We start from the raw sequence: 19461 nt of genomic DNA, 5'->3' as shown, positions 1-19461 counted from the left end.
AATGTATTAAGATTAAGGACTTAACGAAGTGCCCATTCATAGATTGTTTCTAAAATTTAAAAGCAGAGGATAAATACAAGAGGGAAAAAATAAATCTAATAGTCCACTATCTTATTGCCCCTGCGCTAGTGAAGGAGCTTGTTGACCATGGTGAAGTGATGCTTTAGGAAATAAAACATTTGGACTCTTTTCTTTATCAGGCTGAGACTTGTAAGACTAAAGGTACTCTGTTCACATAAACTACATAAACTTGATGAAAAGTTTTGGTTCTTAGCACCAGTACTGAGAGAATTTTGATAGTGTGATAAATTTGGCTAGTGTTGGGTAAATAAATGTAGGTTTACACTTCTATTTATGTAGTAAGCCCGAACTTGAAATTGTCTTCACAGGCATAAGTCTTAGAGGGTAGAATGGAGCTTTTTGTAACTAGAAGCAATGACTATTTCTAACTGCAAACTAAATAATTTTAGGTAGAATTTCTTAATAATGCCAGATTACTGTCACAGCAGAATAAACTGCTCCAGTGTCAACAATTAGTTTAAAAGTGAAGTGGAAGTTTCACTAAATATTGTGGACTTCAGATGGCTAACATAAACACAGTCATCATTTGTAAAAGTCCACAGATACGTATCTAAACCCAGAACCTTTCAAAAGCATAGGCTTGAGAGCAGTACATCCAGCACAAAACACATCAATAGTCTTACTTTTTCAGCAGCTCAGCGTACTAAAGGAAGTGCCCACTGTAAAAACAGTCAGCTTCTTGTCTTCTACCCTGTATGCCTCCCTGGGGGCAACGGGGGCATTTTGTCAGAGTTGTTAGATGTGTTGTAGGAGACCAAAGCCCAATAAACTTGCTCTGGTTTTTGTAGTAACGGGGCTATGATATGTTACAATCTTTAAATGAGAAACTAATGTAAAAGGAATTTTAGATGCTTCTCATAAAGTTGTGCTATTGTTCTTGATGGAATATACTGCATGTAAATGCCAGAACTCTTTTTTGTTTCACTTTAGTGTTAAATCACAGTTTAGTGATGTCATAACTGGTTGCAGACTGCCAGCTTGTACTTACTAAGCTCTTTTTTCTTCCTTTTCAGTCTGCTTTACAAGAACTTGAAGAACTGAAACAGATTGTTCCCAAAGAGTCTCTTGTTTACTTTTTAATAGGAAAGGTAGGTAAAACTTAACTGTGATGATCATAAGTGCTTTGGTTTCCTTTTTTGCAGAAATGTACGCCTAGTGAGAAAAATTGATGCCTGTCACCAAGCTGCTTCCATTTGGAGCAGTATTCTAAAAATTCCCAAAGCTTTAAATAAGGCTTACTGCTCACAGCTTTATTATGTATCAGCTTTTAAATGCAAAAGACGGTTATTACTGGAGCAGCCTTCAGCTCTCTTTAAAACACACCAAGAAAAAATAACCCAAGCTGGTGTTATTCTTTGCCTGCTTTGATTTCACCACTGTCAACTTGAAATACAATTAATTTTAAAAAGCAAGAAATTGATCCTGATAAAGGTACTTCACTGAAAAGAGATACAGTTGTTATGCACACAGCCATATATCTTTCCCTGAAGATGGAGCCCTATCAAGACTTGATTCAGTACGATAGCCATGATGTGATCCGTGGAAATCCTTAAAATTTTGAGGGATAGTCCATCCATCAGTCAGCAGTGTTGGTTATTTGTGCATGTAGCTGTTAAAATGTTGAATTGCATTCTGATGCATTGTATCGGAAATGCTGAACAAGGAGTAATTGTAGAGTACTCCTAAGTCTCCATCAATAGCCTCAATGTCCTTTTCAGCTGACAGCCTCCCCAAAAGAGTTGTAGAAGGTTATCAGTTTGAAAGGAAGAAGGGTCTTTAATGAGGCTAATAGGGTGGGCTAGCACAGGAAAAGATATTACTAGCTTGTCAGCTGTGTTTACATTCAACCTTCTTTGTGTTTAATGCCAGAGAAAAGTAATCTGGTAATAGAAATCCTCCTTCCTCACCATCTTCTCTGCTAATATGCTTTAACTAAGTTCTGCAACTTTCTTGTTCTGTGTTCTGCAACTTTCTTGTTCTGTGGAGCGTCTGTTCACTAGGAAGCAACAAGACAAACTTACCTCTAGCACAGTACTGGATAACTCTTAATCAGCAAGATTTCTTTTTCTTTTTTTTTTTTTTTTTTTAACTGGAAAGAGGCGAAAGGAGTTGTGCTGAAATTTGTTGACTAGTACTTGTCCAGGAGTAGTTGAACCTCTAAATTGACATTAGAGTTGCCATGTCTTGACAAACTGAAGAACTTTCACTGTTTCAAACACTTAACACAGATAAATTACTTGCTCATCTGTCCTTAATGATAAGGAGAGCTTCAGTGCAAGTTACGGTGACAAAGAAGGTAAAATATGGGCTGGATTCTGCAATGCAGTGTTGTCTTGAAAATGTTACTGTTCAGTTTAGCAGGACAAGCTAGGTGTCACTTTATGTCCCGTAATTTTCTCCACCTGCCAATGACAGTTAAAATGCCACTTGAGGATGTAAGAATGGCCATGCTGAGTCAGATCAAAAATCTGTCTAACCACGTATCCTGCCTTTGCTAGTCCTCACTATGAGAGCTGTAGGGAAGAGTATAAGATTAAAGTGTGCACGCGGTGAGACTTCCCCAGACTATTCTCTGGGCCTCTGACATCAGAAATCTGAGACTTTGGACTTTTCCTGAGCCACAAGTAGATTTGGGGTTAAAGTGACTCAAGAAATTGAAGCAGTGGTGAGGGAGTAAGACAAAACAAAACATGTACGCTCATAGCTTTTACACCACTGTGCTGCAGAGTTCCAAAGCTTAAATTTATATCTGAAGATCCACCTCCTTATGCTTTTTTTTAATCTGTCAGCTGCTAGTTTAATTTAATTTTTTTTTAGTCTTAAATAGAAACACTTGCTCACTCTTTGTACACATATTTGCTGTTTCCCTTGGGACTTGTATAATAAATCTTTCATAGCTACCTTCTGTTGCTTTTCATAAAATATCAGTTAACTGTGGCTTGGTATGTTTATTGTCCAAACCTTCAAGTAGCAACTTCATGTAAATGTAGCCTTTTATGCTTTTATTTTAGGTTTATAAAAAACTGGGTCAAACACATTTGGCCCTAATGAATTTCTCATGGGCAATGGACTTAGATCCCAAAGGAGCCAATAACCAGATCAAAGAGGCCATTGATAAACGTTACCTTCCAGATGATGAGGAACCAATAACTCAAGAAGAGCAAATCAGTGAATGTTACCCCTATGAATCAGGTTTGTATTTCCAACCCTTTGTCATTCAAGGAGGTATTTCCACTTAGGTGGTAGGAAGAATCCCAGGTTTAATAAGTGAAACATACTGCTCAACCTCGCTGCTCGGCGAGTAAGAACTCCAGAGGCTCTTCATTCAGAAGAATTCATTCATGTTTCCTGCAGTAAACATGAAATAAAGGATTGTGACATTTCTTTAGAATCTGTAGATGGAGTAGGACAGAGATAATGACTATTGTAAATTCATACAAATCATCGTTGGCTAATAGTATCCTAGGAGAGCAAGATGTTCCCAGAGCCGCAAGTCTTCCCTCATAGAAGTGTCAAATCATTTCAAGGTAGCTGAATGGCAACTGAAACTGTCTGTAGAGGCTTTGTCAAAAGTTAAACTGGATGTTGGGTAAAAATATTTGGTCTGCTAAACATAAAAGGTAGCTTTTGACAAAAGTCATGGAAGCAGTTTCATTTGAATCAAGAGAAAATAAAACACTGCCATTATACTACTTGGGAATAATCTGCAAAAAGGAATGGCCCAGGTTTCTCTTCTCTCTAACTTCTTATTATGAGCTTAAATTCCGTGAAGCATGGGTAGCTCTGTGAAGCATGGATAGTCATAAATATTGACCTCTGTGATGCTGACTGAAATAGTGATAGAAAATAAATACTAATAAGCGATTGAATTCTTTTCCTCCAAAGAAGAAAATATAGCAGGTTTTGGACTGTTATTAATAGATGTATGCTATGTTCTGCAATTCTAAATCTTCAAATGAAAAAGCTATCATGTTTTCCTACTGTATATCACATGGATCTTTATTGATCCTGTGTACAGTGTGCTTTTTAATACTGGAAACTTATCCCGCACTGCACTTTCTGAAGTATCAAGAGTTTTCCTTTCCCCGCTATTGTAGTTGGGCAACTTAGAACACGGGCTCACTGGGGGCTGAGCATGTTTCTGACCAGGAGATGGAGACAGTGTGCTTGAACTGCTGAGCAACACCTAAGCGGTACAACCCCACCACCACCAAAAAACAAAACCAAACAAAGAAAAAACAACCCAAAAAAGAAAACCCACAAAAAACAAACCCAACTTAATCTGTGCAATAAACAAAATAAAACAGTGTTAGGCTGTGTGTCAGCAGTTCAGTTTCCCTGGCTGTGCAGATAAATTATAGAAGAGTTGCACAGTCTCAGCTGAATAACTCTCTTAGGACATATGAGATGAGCTAAAGTAAATTAAGGTAGTACTGGGGGTGGGGGGGCAATTGTTTCTAATATATTGGCTAGTGTGAGCCATTTTGTGCATTAAATTGCCTAGCATGGGACTGGCTGTGTCCATTGTACAGAAACCCATAAAGTGTTTGCATTAAAGCAATAAAAGGTATCTGTGTTTCTCCACGTGAAACGGCTTAGGTGTTTGGGAATTCACAATTAATATGCTAAATTGTGTTATGGAAAGCAGACTCACGTCGCATTCCTGTGTGTGAAGAACAGCCATCGTTAGATATTTACCTTTGTTCTAATTTTAACAAATATATAAGTTAAATATTTAAGGGCAGCCTCTCAGTAAGTACACGTTTATCTTGTATGCTGTGCGCAGCATGCTGTCTTTATTCAAATAGCAGTAGGAATCTAGTTTTGCTGGAAGCTCTAGGCTAGTCATCATCTGAACCGAGTGAGCTGAGTAATTCTTCGGCATCAGAAACGGCTGTATGCATTTAGTCAGAGCAGTTCTCTTACCACATATCTTATGCGGTATCTTTGTCACGGAAGCAGGGAGCGAGTAGAGGCTGCCTAACGCTACTAATTGAATATTATTTGGTTATAAATTGAGTGGTCACAGTGCACTAATGCAGTGGGTAACTAATGTGAGTGTTTCGGGCAGCTGGTGTGTTTGGAAGGAGTGGGAAGGTTAAATTGATCCTAAGGCCATTTTGGAACTCTCCATACCAATCCCTACCTAACTAGGTGTCAGAGACTTCAGACTTTTAACAGAAGATGGCTAAGGTGTTAATTCCTTTCTAAATGCATGTATTTAGACTTCATTAAGCTGGCAGGGGTCAGTGTATTAGAAAGAAAAAGGGAAAAAGCTGTATGGCTTTAAAGCATTTTGAGGGGAAGCCCAAACCCATTGCTACTGTGCTTTTGATGTGCTGGAACTGATTGTGGGGGAATCTCTGTAGTGAAGCAGCCCAGTAATGTTTGACTACTTTGTGTTTCTTTTTCTTTCAAGTTGGCACAGACGAATCCCAAGAGAGCAGCATGACGGATGCAGATGACACGCAGCTCCACGCAGTTGAAAGTGATGAATTTTAACCTCCAAAAGCCAGTATCTGAGCTTGAGTGTGTGACTGGTACTGTTGTGTTCTCCCCTTCCTTCGCATCCTGGGTCTTCACATCACTGAGCCAGCATTGTCATTATTCTCCACTGACACCATGAGTACACTGCTCAGACTTAAACTGTACACAGAGTTAATGGCAGTGCAATATTCAGCTGCTACTGAGTCTGACTAGTTGGCTCTTACACGTTTATGACAGTGACTGAGGAGGAAATGCTATTTTTGGACTCCCCTTTGCTGGAAAAATATCATGGAAGAAGGACTTGTGGTTTGCTGTAACGAAGCCAGTAGATGTGGGGATAGTACTAATGAAGCAGTGTCTTGTTCTTTTCCCAGAAATGTGTCTTAGTTTGGTTCTTTCTTGGTAAGCAGAGTGCTGAACCTCATTTCCAAGTTCAAGGACAGTGTTGACAAATGCAGGCTGTTAAAGACTTTTGCATATTGTAGTGTAACTTAAATGCCAGGGAATGTAAATGACCTTAAAGCTGCAGTGTCTCCAGTGAACAAACACAATGCACGTGCTCAGGACTGGGAGTGTGTCAGACTACGTAAAATATCCAGTGTCCCTACTTAGAGTGCAAACTTGCAGGAGTGGAAACGTAGCAGGAGAATCACATTGCAGAATCAAAGCTTTCATGAAATGCTTTCATGTTCTAACCAAGAATTAATTTATTCACCTAGCTTTTGAAAGGTCAGTGTTTACTTTGTACTTCAGCGAAACAAGTCAACACCTTGCTTCATTTTTCATATACCCCTTGACTTGTTCTTCCCCTTTAAAGAATAAAAATTAATAAAGGGCAAAATCAAGAGAGAAATGTAGATACAACTGTAATGTGAAAACATCAAACCTTTAATCCCGAGTGACTGCGTGTTTCTAAGCAGATAGACTGGGAAGACTGTGGAAGCCTTAATACAATCGGAACCTTAGTCGAATGCATCAAATAAGTGTCTAAGATGAGTATCATTTTAAAAACTGTTTTGTAAAGTGTGGTCCAAGCAGGATGCAAAAATGTGCAATTATCTGTCGTCTTTTTTTTTTTTAAGCTGTTCTTTAAGATTCTCACTCTAGGAACACTTTCCTCTTCTACAGAGGCTGCTTCTGTGAAGAAAGCTACGCCACGTTAAAGAGTCCAAAATGATCTTTCTCTGTAGTGTTCCGCAGCAACGATTGGTGCCCTTTATGCAGTGATGATAAAGAAAGTGTATGATATAAGCAGTTTTAAAGAGCAATTTATGCATAATAAATTGGGAATGATATAAATTTCATAGCAACATATTTGTTGTGATCAGTCTTAATGTTCTTTTTTTTTTTTTTAATGTATTGGTTTTTAGGGGTCTTTTAGTTACCTTTAGAACTTCAATTTTTTAAATTCTGTCCTTGTCTTACACTAGACACGTCTTCTGTCACAGCTCCTCTCTGGTCATGAGCCACACGGACACCTTTATCATTTGAAAAACAATCCTCAAGTGCTGAGCAAAAATATAATTCTCTGATTTTCTTTTTTTTAAGTAGGAGGATATGCAGTGAAAAACAGGCTTAAACTCCCCTAATAGCGTGAAAAGGAATTTCTAAAATCTGAGGAATGATAATATATTCAAGGAGCTTTGTGCCTCCGCCGTGTACATTGTGTCTGGAAGGTTGATGAACTGGCTGGGAAATCATGACCTGGCTTGAGCGTACCGAATCTTGTGCTGCTTTTTGTGGCGATAGATTTTCTGGGGCGATTTCCCTTTCCTGATGAGTCCTTCCCAAGGAAGACACGGGGTTCACATTTCCCCGAGAGCTGCTCTGCATCTACGGTAGAGTTCACGCACAGTGCTCTTGAGTTACCCGTGTCTGTCCTGGCGTGGTTTTCCCATCCAGCCCCACAGTGTGTTTGCAGCTTCCCAGCGCATCCCTTCCAAGGAGGAGCTTCTAAGCAGCACCTCAGCATGAGGTCTGGAGGCAGCACTTGGGTGACTGCCACTAATTAACGTGTTAATTGGCTTCCTTTTGGTTCCCAACATATTTTCTAAGCAAAAAGTAGGAGTAAGCAGGTGCTACTCTCAAGACTTTTCCATAACAAATGCTGTTGTTTAAATTGGGACCAGAGATCTAGTAACTGAGGAGGCTTTTTCCCTTTTCTTTTGTTCTCTAAAAATTTGTGAACAATTTTATTAAAATTTTCAACACCCTGCAAGGAGCTCTTAATTCAGCTGGGCTGTTAAAAGGATATTCACGCTACCTAAAAGACTAATACTTCAAACTGTCCCTTGCTTTATACATCCATCATACCTTAAAGTGATTTTTCCCAAGAAGCTCAAGTAACATTTAGACCATGCTGTTGTTTTCCCTTCTAACTAGATACACAACATGAGTATTTAATCAATAAAATTTTGCTCTCTTCGAAGAGGGGCAGGGAGAAGGAGGGCGAGCATGAAGGCACTCTAGCAGCCGGGTTAGAGCAAGTGTGTTCACTGAAAAGAATTAGGGAACTGTCGTTTTCTTACAACAAAACTATGGAAAAATGCAAAGTGTGGGTGTGGTGTGTACTGTTTGCATTGAAACAATGTAATTTGTCTTCTTCCTTTTTTTTTTTTGCTTTTCCTGACTTTTTATTTCAAAAATTGTACAGTCTTAGGGAAAAAAAAAAAGTCTTTTCTGTTAATATATTTGCGATTCATTAAAGGATGTGGAAAATCCAAATAAACTACTTTTAAAAGCAGGCTTATCCCCAGGTCCTTTGGGTCGGGGTTGGGGTTCATCCTTCAGGAGGTGGGCAAGTGCGGCAGGGCTGGAGAGAGGTTTAAGGGCTCACCGTGGGGTACGTGGGGCTGTTTTCTGTCCCGCAGTAGCTGCTGATCCTGGTGTCGCCTGTGAATCTGCCGCAGGCTTCCAGCGGGCTGCAGGTATCTCTTCCTGGGCTGGAATTCCGGGAGAGGTGTGGGGTGTGACACCTCATGGCAGGGGCATGCACTGAGGTTTCCAAAAATGTTTTCTCTTCATGGTCAGCTTACATCCTGCAGCTCAACAGGAGATTCAATAAGCTCCCAGGTACGGAGCAGATTTTTTTATTATTTTTTTTATTATTATTTTTTATTCTGCCTTCCATAGCAGCTCATAACATTGTTTGTGGCTGCAACTGTTGTCGGCTCAGCAGAGAAATGATCACAGACTTCGCTATACTTTCAGACCTGGAGGAAAAGCTTGCCAGGAAGGCTGAGGCTCATGGCTGTACAGGAATTCCTCTGGCTGCATATACGGTCATCTTGGATTAAAGCTTTTAGCGCTCATTTTCATCCATTATATTAGCCTAATCCAGTAATTTTTTTGAGAGCCAAGTTTGGCTGTAAAAGTGACACTGAACTTAACCCTTTCCTACACCTAGTTGCCTCCCCCTTTTTTTCTTCCCATGTTTCTTTTAATCCTGGACTTTTATGATTGTGCATACAAATGCAGTCCCGTAGTTACGTTCTCTGCTCTATAGCCGACTTCCCGCCCTGCTTTACGCACGGCAGCGAGAGCTGCGTTATTCTTCCTGTGTCTCGGTTGCAGTTTCTCTGTGTCGGCTCAAATACGGGCGATTTTGGCTGCACGCTTCCTAGCGGTGAGACGAAGCTTTGTTAATGGTAGGCTGAGCTTTAGATTCCTCCAGAGAAAGGCAAAGCATTAAGGAAATTTGACTTGTAAGCTGCAATACTTCGTTCTGCGTCCAAATCACAGCAATGCAGCGAACACTAGGAGTTGTTAGCATCTCAGGTTTTCCAGCTCGGGAATGTTTTTGGCACCTGGTTTTTATGAACACCTACGGCTTCTTACTGGTACGTCACGCTTCGTTCTGTTGTTCATCAGTAACTTTTCTGCTGCATCATCTCCCTATTTTCTGTCCCTCTGTCAAGGCTAGTGACTTTATTTGAGGGAGACCTGGTCTAGGAGCTGGCACTGGTTTGGCTTTTTTAAAATGGAGCAGAAGAACAGGGTTTCTAAGGCAGGAAGCCCTGTATTCCTGATCCTCAGAGGAGCGGGGTTTAAAATTATATTAACACAGAGAATAAGACTTCCTCTGCTTCTTTTGCCTATCTGCTTTTCAAATCAGCACCTGATTTCTCAGTTAGTTTGGGTCCAGCTGCTGTATAAACCCTGGGAGATGCTCCTTGCTTTGAAATCCCACAGCGGCAGGCAGCCGGGTAAGCAGGGACAGGAGGGGACCCGGTCCCTTCCCTGGGGTCGCAGCACTGGACCCAGACAGCAAACGCATCTCCAGCCTCTGTGTCCTCGCATCCAGCTGGGCAGAGTCATGGAGCAAAGCCACGGACCACGAGCACCGGACCCAGAACAGCCCGTGGAGGTGGGAACGGGACAGATGAGGGTGAAGGAGAGTAGGAGCCGCTGTGGCAGCTGCAACAGAGATGTGAGACTGATGAGAAAAGGGGGAGCGGGCACGACGGGGTGACATGCGTGGGACCTGGGCTGGGTGACCGTCCCCTCTCCAGAGCCAACTGTCATGTTCACCAGGGACTGGGCCGATTTGGGGCTTTTCTGGGTTTCTCAGCGCTTCAGCAGGAGCGATGCTCAGCACGGCCACCCCCTGCGCCTCCGCAGCCTCACGGACTGATGGCTTCTGCATCCGCCGGTGCCCGTGCGTCTCGTCTGTGGCTCTGGCTGCGTTTCTGGTCCATCCATCAGGGGTTGGGGGTCCTGCCCCCCGCCTTGTGTGATGCTCTGACCCGTTCTGATCTGGGACCTGCTCTCCTGGCCCAGACTATTTTATTCAGCCTTAAAGGACGGGAAGGATTTAAAATATCCTAATGGTACCAGTAAGGGAAGTATCAGAAACACCTCCCAGATCAGAAAAAAAACCACTCCCAAAGGTCAATTCCATCAAAAATATCCCAGAAAACCACACCCAGAAAGGAGCCACAAGTTCCTTTCTGACAATCTTTACATTCAGACGTTTTACCAGTTAAAAAACTCTTCCTCTTCCAAAATCCAGCAGTTCATATCCACATGTGTGCAGAACAACAGAAATTCTTTGTTGTCGGGACATTTGGAAAGCGCGCTTAAGAAGACAAGAGGATTAGTTTGCTACTTTCTGCCTTTTTTGGTTTCTCGTGTGTCTCACCAGATTTAGAAAAGGCACTTCCTGGCGGGTGTTTCTCTCTCAGACCCATTGCGCTGGGTAGCGGCACATCTACTGCACCCGCTTTTAAGCACTTTGTTAAGGCAATCTGCTGCGTCGCTGGCAATCGCCAGCAGAATACGGCCGTATTCTGGATTTTCCTGGATAACCAGGAAAAACAGCCTGGTTGCAACCACCATACGAAAAGCACCTTCCCTGGGGAAGGAGAGGCAGAGGACGGTGTCTGCATGGGAGACGGTGAATGCGGCTGCCCTGTGTAGGGCGTCTATGAATTTAAATATAGAGGAGTTTGGCCGCTACATTGAGTAGGGCCAGAAGTTCCCCCCGTGTCCTCCCTGCACCAGAAGTGGTGGTGAAAAATTCATTTTGGTCCTAAACCCGCAAATACCTGCTGAAGAGGAAAAGACTGCCTGTATCTAATAACACGTGCGTGGTAATCCTCTGCCAGAGAAGGAAGTCTCCTGCCTCCCCATGCTGGATGAGTTACCAATGTTCAGCTAATCCCGTGTAAAGCCTCTGGGTGTAGCGGTGTCTGTCTGTCCATCGGCATTGGCCGGTGGATGGACCTGCCTGGACTTCGGGGAGGGGCAGGAGCAACAAATCACAGCTAAAACCCAACACAGCTCGGCTTGTCCAAGGAACCAGAAATGGGAATTTCCTCCTTTGATCCAGCAGAACTCACCTTTGCTCAGATGTTGGGGATATTTTATGATGGTACAAACATCCTGGGGGTTCCTGGGGGGAGCGGGGCACTGAGGATCAGGATGTCATCTGTGACGTTGACGTATTTTGGAGCAGCTCAAACATCCTCTCCACAGCTCCGCTGTCCCAAAGGGAAACAGGGACTCTTGTCACACAGAAGGACCATCAGCGAAAAGCGAAGGAGCTTGTCTCCTTCTCGGCCTGCGGGATGTGGAGCCGTGCCTTTTATTTGAATTAAACCCAGCCCGTCACTGGGATAAAAGCTAAAAGACAAAAAAACCCACCAACAGTGGAAGCAACTGAATTAAGAGTTGTAACTGAATTAAGGCTGTTGTGCCTCCCCATGTGAGCAGGCAGAAGGAGAAGCCGGTGGAAGGGCTTTCCTTGTCTGGGAGGAGAAGGTGACGCTGAAGATGACCCCGAGTTCAGCAGCGTGTGGCTCACGAGGGACCCGAGGGAGCTGCCGGGTGGCGTGGGTCGGCCGGCCCATGGGAGCCACAACGCAGCTGGGGGCCAGCCCAGGCACGGCCGTGGGCGGGGGGACACGGGGCAGCGACGCTGGCCCGCCTGCAGCCCCGGTGTCACCCGCGGGGCGGGGGCCTGTGTCAACTGTGGGACAGGGCCCTGCTGTCACCCGTGGGGCGGGGGCCTGTGTCAACTGTGGGACAGGGCCCTGCTGTCACCCGTGGGGCGGGGGCCTGTGTCAACTACGGGACAGGGCCCTGCTGTCACCCATGGGACGGGAGCCCGTGTCACCTATGGGACGCAAGCCTGGTGACGCTCGTGGGACAGGAGCCCATGTCACCTGTGGGACGTAGGCCCAGTGTCACATATGGGACATAGGCCCCGTGTCACCTGTGGGATGCGGGCCTGGTGTCATCTGTGGGACAGGGGCCCACTGTCACCCGTGGGACAGGAACCCTTGCCACCCATGGGACAGGAGCCTGGTGTCACCCGCGTGGCAGGCGTGCCTCGATGCCTGCGGGACGTGAGCTCCGTGTCACCCGTGGGTCAGGAGTGGCCTGTGGCCCGCGGGACGCCCCGCGTCTCCCGTGGGTCACGATCCGGTGCCACCTGCGGGGCAGCCGTGCCCCGTCGCCGGCCGGACACCCCTCCTCACCCCCGAGCCGCCCCCGCGGCGAGACCACCGCCGCCGCCCCCCGCCCGCCGGTCCCGCGGCCCGGGCGGACCCGTGGCTGCCCCGGGAGGCGGCCCAGCGCCCGGGGCCTCCCGCCCGGGCCGGGCCGGGCCTGCGGGGGGGCAGCGCGGGGGGCGGGGGGCGGCGGGCGGGGGGAGCCGGGGGCGCGGGGGGGGGGGTGGGGTGCGGGGTGCGGGGGGTGCCGGGCAGGGGGCGAGCCGCGGCACCGCATCAATCACCGCCCGCCCCGCCCCTCCCGCGCTGACTGACGCGTCGGCGGCCAATGGGGCGGGCCCATGCCCCGCGCTCAGCCAATGGGGGCGGGGGAGGGCGGAAGGTCCCCACTTCAAGGCTGGTTGAGCGGCGCAGGTAGGTGCGGGGCGAGGCGCTGCCGGTGCGGGGCGGCTCGGCGCGGCGCGGGGGGAGGCCGGGCCGCGGCGGGGGGCCGCGGGGCGGGCCGGCACGGAGCGGAGCGGAGCGGAGCGGAGCCCGCCGCCCCCCCCCCACTGCCCGCGGGCAGCGGCAGGCCAAGTGGCGCGGCCCCCCCCTCCCCGCCGCCGCCGTCCCGCAACTTGGCTGCGGGGGCCGGGCCGCGGCGGGGCGGGGGGGGGGGGGGGGCGGCTCCTCCTCTCGCGGCCGCCCGGGGAGTTGGGGGCCGGGGCTCGCCGCGGGAGGGGGGCCCGGCCGCAGGGCCCGGGGCGCCGGGGAGAGCTCCGCCCCGCCGCGCTGCCCGGGGGGGCCGGGCCGGGCCGGCTCCGTGCGGAGCGGGGACCCCCCCGCCTCCCGCCCCGGGCCTCCATTTTAGCCCGGGGAAGGGAGGCCGGGCCCGAGGGGGCTTCTAGAAGGATCGGGGGGTGGCAGCCCCCGGCCCCCCGCACCCCCGGCCGGCCTCTGGGCGCTGCCGGGCCGCGTCCCCGCCGGCCGGCCCGGGGCGGGATGGAGGTAAAGGGGGGTACGGAAGAGCCGGGGTCGCGTGGGCTGTGGCCCCCCGCTGCTGACAGCCCTTTCTTTCCCCAGGTCCCGGATTTTTCCACCTCCTCAAATAAATAAATAAGAAACTTGCAGACCTACCAGGCGTCGGCGGAGGCTGGAAGGATCCGGAGGCCCTCCCCGTGCCGCCGGCTGACCGCCTGGACCGCAGGTGGCGAGGATGGGCCTGGCCAAGATGCCCGGCAAGGTACGCTCTCCCCTTCTCCCCGCCTGGCGCGGCGAGGCCAACCTTTGGGTTTTGCGAACTGCCGCGCCGGCTGGGTCGGACGCGTCGAGTTGTGTTTGCAGGCGGCGGTGTAGTTTGTGATGGTGCGGGGTGAGTCTGGAGCCCCGCACGTAGTTTCTTGGTGAACGCGTAACTTTAAAATGGAGGTTCGGGAATAGGGCTGAAAACGTGGATTCATCCCGTGTGTGCAGGGTGTTTCTCTCCAAAACCGTTCCAATGCCCGTATGTAGTGAAGAGATGTGTAGCCTCCTCTTGGGAGCGTGCGTATGTATTTCCTGGCGTTACCTGTCCTTGTGTGCAACGGCATCGAGACATCAAGGTATGACTTGCCCAGAAAAAGGAAGATCTCCTACTTCTTTTTCCCCTTTATTGCGTGCATCCTTAAACCCCAGGTTTACATCAGTCGGATCCTTTTTACTTGCTGATATAATCTGGTTTATACACGTACTTACAATATCTAGAGAGTTTTGTGTGTACCTGTCAGAGTGGTCTCGCCGTGAACACTGAGGGGCTAAACCTGGGTTTTCATGCTCACGGTTCCATGCCTCTGGCTTCCCCATGTGTGAAGTGGCCGTAAGTGCTTCTGGGTCTGGAGTGGAGGGCGGCGAGGGTTTGCTGATGCTTGTTTTGAAAAGTCACCTCTTACCTTGCTAATGTTATTACCAGTTAAGAATTGTGTCTGAAACACTTAGGCACAGCAATCAAGTTCTGTGAAGCTGAATAAAACCTAAGGGGAAGCGCTAAAAGGAAGGATATTTCCCTCTTTTCATAAATCTACAAGCCAAAGCAGCCTGACTTTAGGCCAATTATGGAGACTGGATTTAGACAAATTCTCTTGTAATGGGAAAACCAAAAATCTTTACTCAGTCCTTTCACACTGACCTTAGACAAATCTGCTCTGGTATCTGATCTCCAGTTGGCTAACACAACAGTAAAGGCTCTTATTCTGTGTATACATAATAACAGTAAGTTGTTGTGTGGGCTTTAAAAAAAGAATGAAAGCTTTCTATTATAGGTTTTGGAGGTTATCACTAAATTTCTGGGAAGTCTGTGTTCCTGCTTCTGCTGAAAGTGGTAGGAAGTCGGCAGATAGCTTCTCTGGAAACTCGTCCTTATTTCCAAAGTCCACGTGCTGATGCATTGGCTAAACAGGGGTTTAGCATGTGGCTGCGTGGAGCTTGACACCTGCGTGGGTACTCACGTAGCCCTAAGGTGTTGTCAGCCCTGTGATTTCAGTGCGTATGCCAACTAATGAGGGTCTAGGGCAGTCGACGGTGGTGTTGCTCTAACAAAATGTTCCGATTCCAAACGTGAGGTCATTGGCCTCGTGCTTCAGTCTGGAAAACTCGGAGGAGTAAAAAAGTAGAATTTAAGAGCGCTGAAGCCATTGTGAAATGGAGAGAGAGTGTCATTGTCGTGTTGACGGCTGGCAAAGCCGCAGGTAGTGCCCGCGCCGTGCAGCCTGGACCCGTGCCTGGCAGCTGGAGAGAGAACCCCGGCTTTGGATTTGGGAGGGTGCTGGAGACACTGGCTTTCTCCAACGGAGCAGGTCGGGGATGGGCACGTGGGAGGATAACGCCAGCTCCTTTCTGCTTCCCACGAGCTGGCAGGAGCCGAGGGATAGGAGGTGTGCCTGTGGCAGCAAGTCACACGTAAGTCTGCTGCAGGGTGTACCAAGGAGGATGTGCAGACCGTCGTCGTGTCGGGCTGTCACGTCCGCTCCGCATTTTTGCTCGGAGGCGTTGGCTTCTTGTGGCAAGGATCTAGTTGGACCTTGGTTTTTTTTTTTTTTTGGAGTGTATGAGTGTGTCATCTGTTCCTGTGCCAATTGCTTGAAACCTCTGATTAGTACGTATTTGAGTGCTTTTGTGTCTTGTATCCCTGACTTGGGCTCAAACTCTAGCGCCTAATATTAGTGTCACAGGCTGCAATGTTTCTTCATCGTAGAAGAGAGCGACTCCATTATAGCCCTGAAGTTTTATAAAGCTCTTTACCTGCAGATCCTCAAAGGGGAGGGAGGGTTTCTTGGAGCAGAGGAGCAGGAAGGTCTGCCTGGACCTTCACATCTGATGGGCGTAGGAAGAAATCTGCAGACTCTGCTGCTCCGAAGCTCTCTGTGCTGTGGTGATGGTCGCAGAAACAGGGACTCGCTGCCTTACTCCTCTCGCTGCCATTTCCCTGCCGTTGTCTGGGCACCGGTTCTCCTGCGCCAGACTTGTCATAGGAAGTATCGTTAATAAGGAGAGCATGTAGGGACTTGACTTTTTTCCACCTATGATCTCTGATGTTTTCCTGCATTGCTGAGGGTTTGAAGGCAGGTGGATTTGGCTGGGACTGAGGAATTTGTGTGAAGCCCCGAAACTCGGGGCTCAGAGACCTGCAGATTCTCTGGAACAGAAGCTCTCGGAGCACAGCTCTGATCTCAAGATGCTGGATGACTCTTGAGCATGACCAAAAGAGCCAATAACCAGAATATCAGATTATTTACTATGTTTCAGTCTGGTTAAACTGCTGCTCCAGTTTGGGATTAAACTGAATTATAAGCAGCTACCAATAGAGTGGTAATTTTTTCCCCAAATCTGGAAATCCAAACAGCAATAGAATTGTTCCAAGTGCCCTACAGCAGAAATAGAAACTAATTCTTCTGTTAGTGGATCTGAGAAAGGGTATGTGCAAAAGACGACTGTAACATGAATTAATGAACAGAGACTCTTCAAACTAGCGTTAATCTTGCTTGTGGCAGAGGGAGAGCTTTCGCGTCCCAGCGTCTGCAGTGACTGCAGGCTGGCCTTGGAAGGCCTCGGGTTTGCTGTTGACTCACGAGAGGGAGCATGAGGTGCAGGATTGGGTGCGAGTCGAATCTATGAAGATGTTCTGTGAGCCGTGGCTCGTGGATTCCCTTGCCCAGGATAAAGGAAAGTACATCAAGACTTTCCAACTGGAAGATGGAGGAAGGGTTGGGTTGCGCAGCAGGTATAAATCCCATCTCCCTCTCAGCCCCGTGCGCTGGTAGCATACCCATGCTTGTTACCAGTTGCTGGGTTCCTAATGAATTCTAACTTTTATTTACGTGAAAACTCCTTAATCTATTTGTTTGTCATACAGTGGAACTGAACGTTACTCCTAGCAGTGGGAACACAAGTGTGAAATGTCTATGCTGTAACTATACAAAACCCATAAGGTGTATTTCAGTGTTGAGGTTTGAAAAGGTTGTCCCCTAAAACTCCATTAGCCTATGTCTCATGGTTTTATAAGACATGGGCTTTTACATGGTTAGTGCAGGATCACATTTCCCTCTCCTTTCCCTTTTTTCCCTCCTCCTCTCCCATGATGTAACTACCTATAACCTGAAGTGGAAGGAATGCAACTTTTTTAAAAGTGTCCCATCACCTTACTTATTCTGTTATTAATTTGTATTTTATTTTACTGCTCGCATCATTAAATGTCTGGGATCATATAGCATACTCTGCACAAAACATACTGATTTCCATAAAGAAGTATTGCCTTAATTGCTGCCATCGTGGTGTTTCTTAAGCAAATACCCAAGAAAACTGATGGGATCTGAGGCTTACGCTTGCACCTCTTGTGCAATTTCATACATATGTTTTGGATGGACCTAAGCCAACACGATAATATTGTTAGCAGTTCATGGGGACCTACATGATACAGGGTTACAGCCAAATGTCGATTTGGGTGCATTACCCTCTGCAAGTTGATAAAACCTGGCTATCGGTCCCCATCTGGACTAACAGCTTAAAAATTCAGGGTGCTTTACTGTGAGTACTCAGCCTGCCGTTCTTCAGAAAGTACTTCACTCTATTCCCCAAACTGGTACAAATAGAAGTTCCCATGAGGACTTTGGGAAATCAGGCTCTTCTGTACGATGTGCATCGATCTGATGCAACAGCGTGGCGTATTCGAGTACTTTTTGGCACGACGAGACCAACGCCTTTGGCAGGGATTCAAAAATACAGTGGTGAAGTTTGTTTGTTACCTTTGTTAAATAGCCATGCATTCTCAGCCTCTCATCCCTATGGAAACCATAGAAATACATTTCGAAGTGGAAACCATAGAAATACATTTCACAGTTGAAACCATAATTGATTCAAAATAGCTTATTACTATGTCATAATAACAAATGCCCCTTAACTTCACAGCGGATTAAAATAATTCCCCCCCCTAGCCTGGGTAACAATAGAGCTGTGGCCTTGAGAGGTACCCATGTTCTATGGAGTAGACTCTCCAATATGAGAACAAGCAACGCATGTTGTCCTTGAAATGAGGAATGTCTATTGAATGGCTTGATCTAAATCACCAAGGGGGTTTTCAAACAAGCAGTGTCACTGATATGGATCACTCGGCTTTTTTAGTGAGTAGTATATTCATTTCCTGTTTATATCAAGCAAACTAAAACTTAATCCATCGATCTAGAAGTCCCCAAGGAAGATCCAGGTTTGTAGCTTGACCTTAAGATACGTTTTGATAGAATAGGTACCTGCCTGATCAGGGAGGTATCAGGGTTGCTGAGCTCTACCAGCCTCTGCACTACTTACCTTCTTGTGGCTCTACTTTCTGTTTTTTAAGGACTTTGCTATTTTTCTTTCCTTTTTAGTGAGCATTTTCAGAATAGCTGCCTAGGATGTGCTGTGTCTGTCACAACTAAGGAGTGCCTTTCTTACCGTGACCGGATGTGTTCTTTAATGTTGAAGAAGAATATCAGAAGAGCAATGATCACTGCAAAGGTCTCTTGTTGTTGCTACAGCTTATCTATGTTTAGCTTTAAACCAGACAAGTCTTGCATCTTCTGAAGGCTCTGTGGCCACTGACATTTGAGTTTGCTGCTTTTTGTTAGGATATCTAATGAGGTCACAAGTGAAGAGGCAAAAATTGTGGTTGTATCTGTAGGGAGTCTTGGCAATGGCCACCAAAGAACACAGGGACTTCTCTACCTTCAGGATGTTTCTCAAACCGATTTAGAGTCTTTGCAGGCTCAAAAGTCTCCCTTCATGTGTCCTAGCGTATTTGTTAATATAACTATATGTACAACTATGCATATACTTATTGGATAGAGACTGTTACATTTCTGAGACGGGTACAATCAAAGCAAGTCACGAGGATTAATAGGTAGAGGCAATGAATGCATGTGGGAGAGAAGGTAACGATCAGGTATGAGTCGTTGGGTACATACCACTCACCATATATTGAACCCTGTGGTTTGTTATGTCCTGGATGCCTTGCAGAAGAGGGTGACTTCAAAGAAAGATTTAAAGGATGATGCTGTAAAAATGTGGATTCACTGGGGAGAGCTCCTCTTCAGATGCCCTGCACGAACAAGAGTAGTAACGAAGCTGTGCGAGGGACTCGTGGGCGAGGGTGGCTGGTGCAGGAGCGGCTAGGTGACCTGGAGATGTTGTGGCACTGTTTTGAATGGAAAATGGAGACTGGAAGGGCTGTAAAAAGGTGTGTGTCAGAGGCCAAAGTTGTGTCATTTTAGACTGCACAGCAATTTCTGCTACATCATCTCCCGATCAGGTTGAATGATGAAAGCTCTAGATATCTGTGCTGCAGGAAGATCCAGATCTGTACCGGACTGTCAAGCTAGAGATCTCGGCTCTTGGTTAGGCATGCCTCAATTCACAGAAAATTCTGCAGTGCAGAATGAACGAAAGATTAGAAACT

At 46.8% G+C, this 19461-nt stretch overlaps 2 protein-coding genes across 14 annotated transcripts in view; both read left to right on the top strand.

Annotated features, from left to right (window-relative positions):
- The window catches only part of CDC27 (cell division cycle 27), a 35376-nt gene extending 27073 nt beyond the window's left edge, over positions 1–8303 (top strand). For 4 of the 10 annotated variants that reach the window (XM_075523261.1, XM_075523260.1, XM_075523263.1 and 1 more), the window contains 3 exons: positions 1095–1169; positions 3093–3273; positions 5501–8302. In XM_075523261.1, the coding sequence (XP_075379376.1) occupies positions 1095–1169; positions 3093–3273; positions 5501–5583 (339 nt within the window). In that variant the 3' untranslated portion in view covers positions 5584–8302. Of the gene's footprint in view, positions 1–1094; positions 1170–3071; positions 3274–5500 lie in introns of those variants that run through there. The other 6 variants (XM_075523257.1, XM_075523256.1, XM_075523259.1 and 3 more) reach the window with 3 other exon arrangements.
- A 4988-nt stretch (positions 8304–13291) lies between these two features.
- The window catches only part of KANSL1 (KAT8 regulatory NSL complex subunit 1), a 102837-nt gene continuing 96667 nt past the window's right edge, over positions 13292–19461 (top strand). For 2 of the 4 annotated variants that reach the window (XM_075523380.1, XM_075523377.1), the window contains exon 1: positions 13298–13743. The gene's annotated coding sequence lies outside the window, so the exon portion shown is untranslated. Of the gene's footprint in view, positions 13744–19461 lie in introns of all 4 variants that reach the window. The other 2 variants (XM_075523379.1, XM_075523381.1) reach the window with 2 other exon arrangements.

The sequence above is a fragment of the Mycteria americana genome, chromosome 22 (assembly GCF_035582795.1).
Source record: "Mycteria americana isolate JAX WOST 10 ecotype Jacksonville Zoo and Gardens chromosome 22, USCA_MyAme_1.0, whole genome shotgun sequence".
In the NCBI taxonomy this organism is placed as follows: Eukaryota; Metazoa; Chordata; class Aves; order Ciconiiformes; family Ciconiidae; genus Mycteria; species Mycteria americana.
The sequence above is the reverse complement of the archived record's forward strand: the minus strand, read 5'-3'. Positions and strand labels throughout refer to the sequence as shown.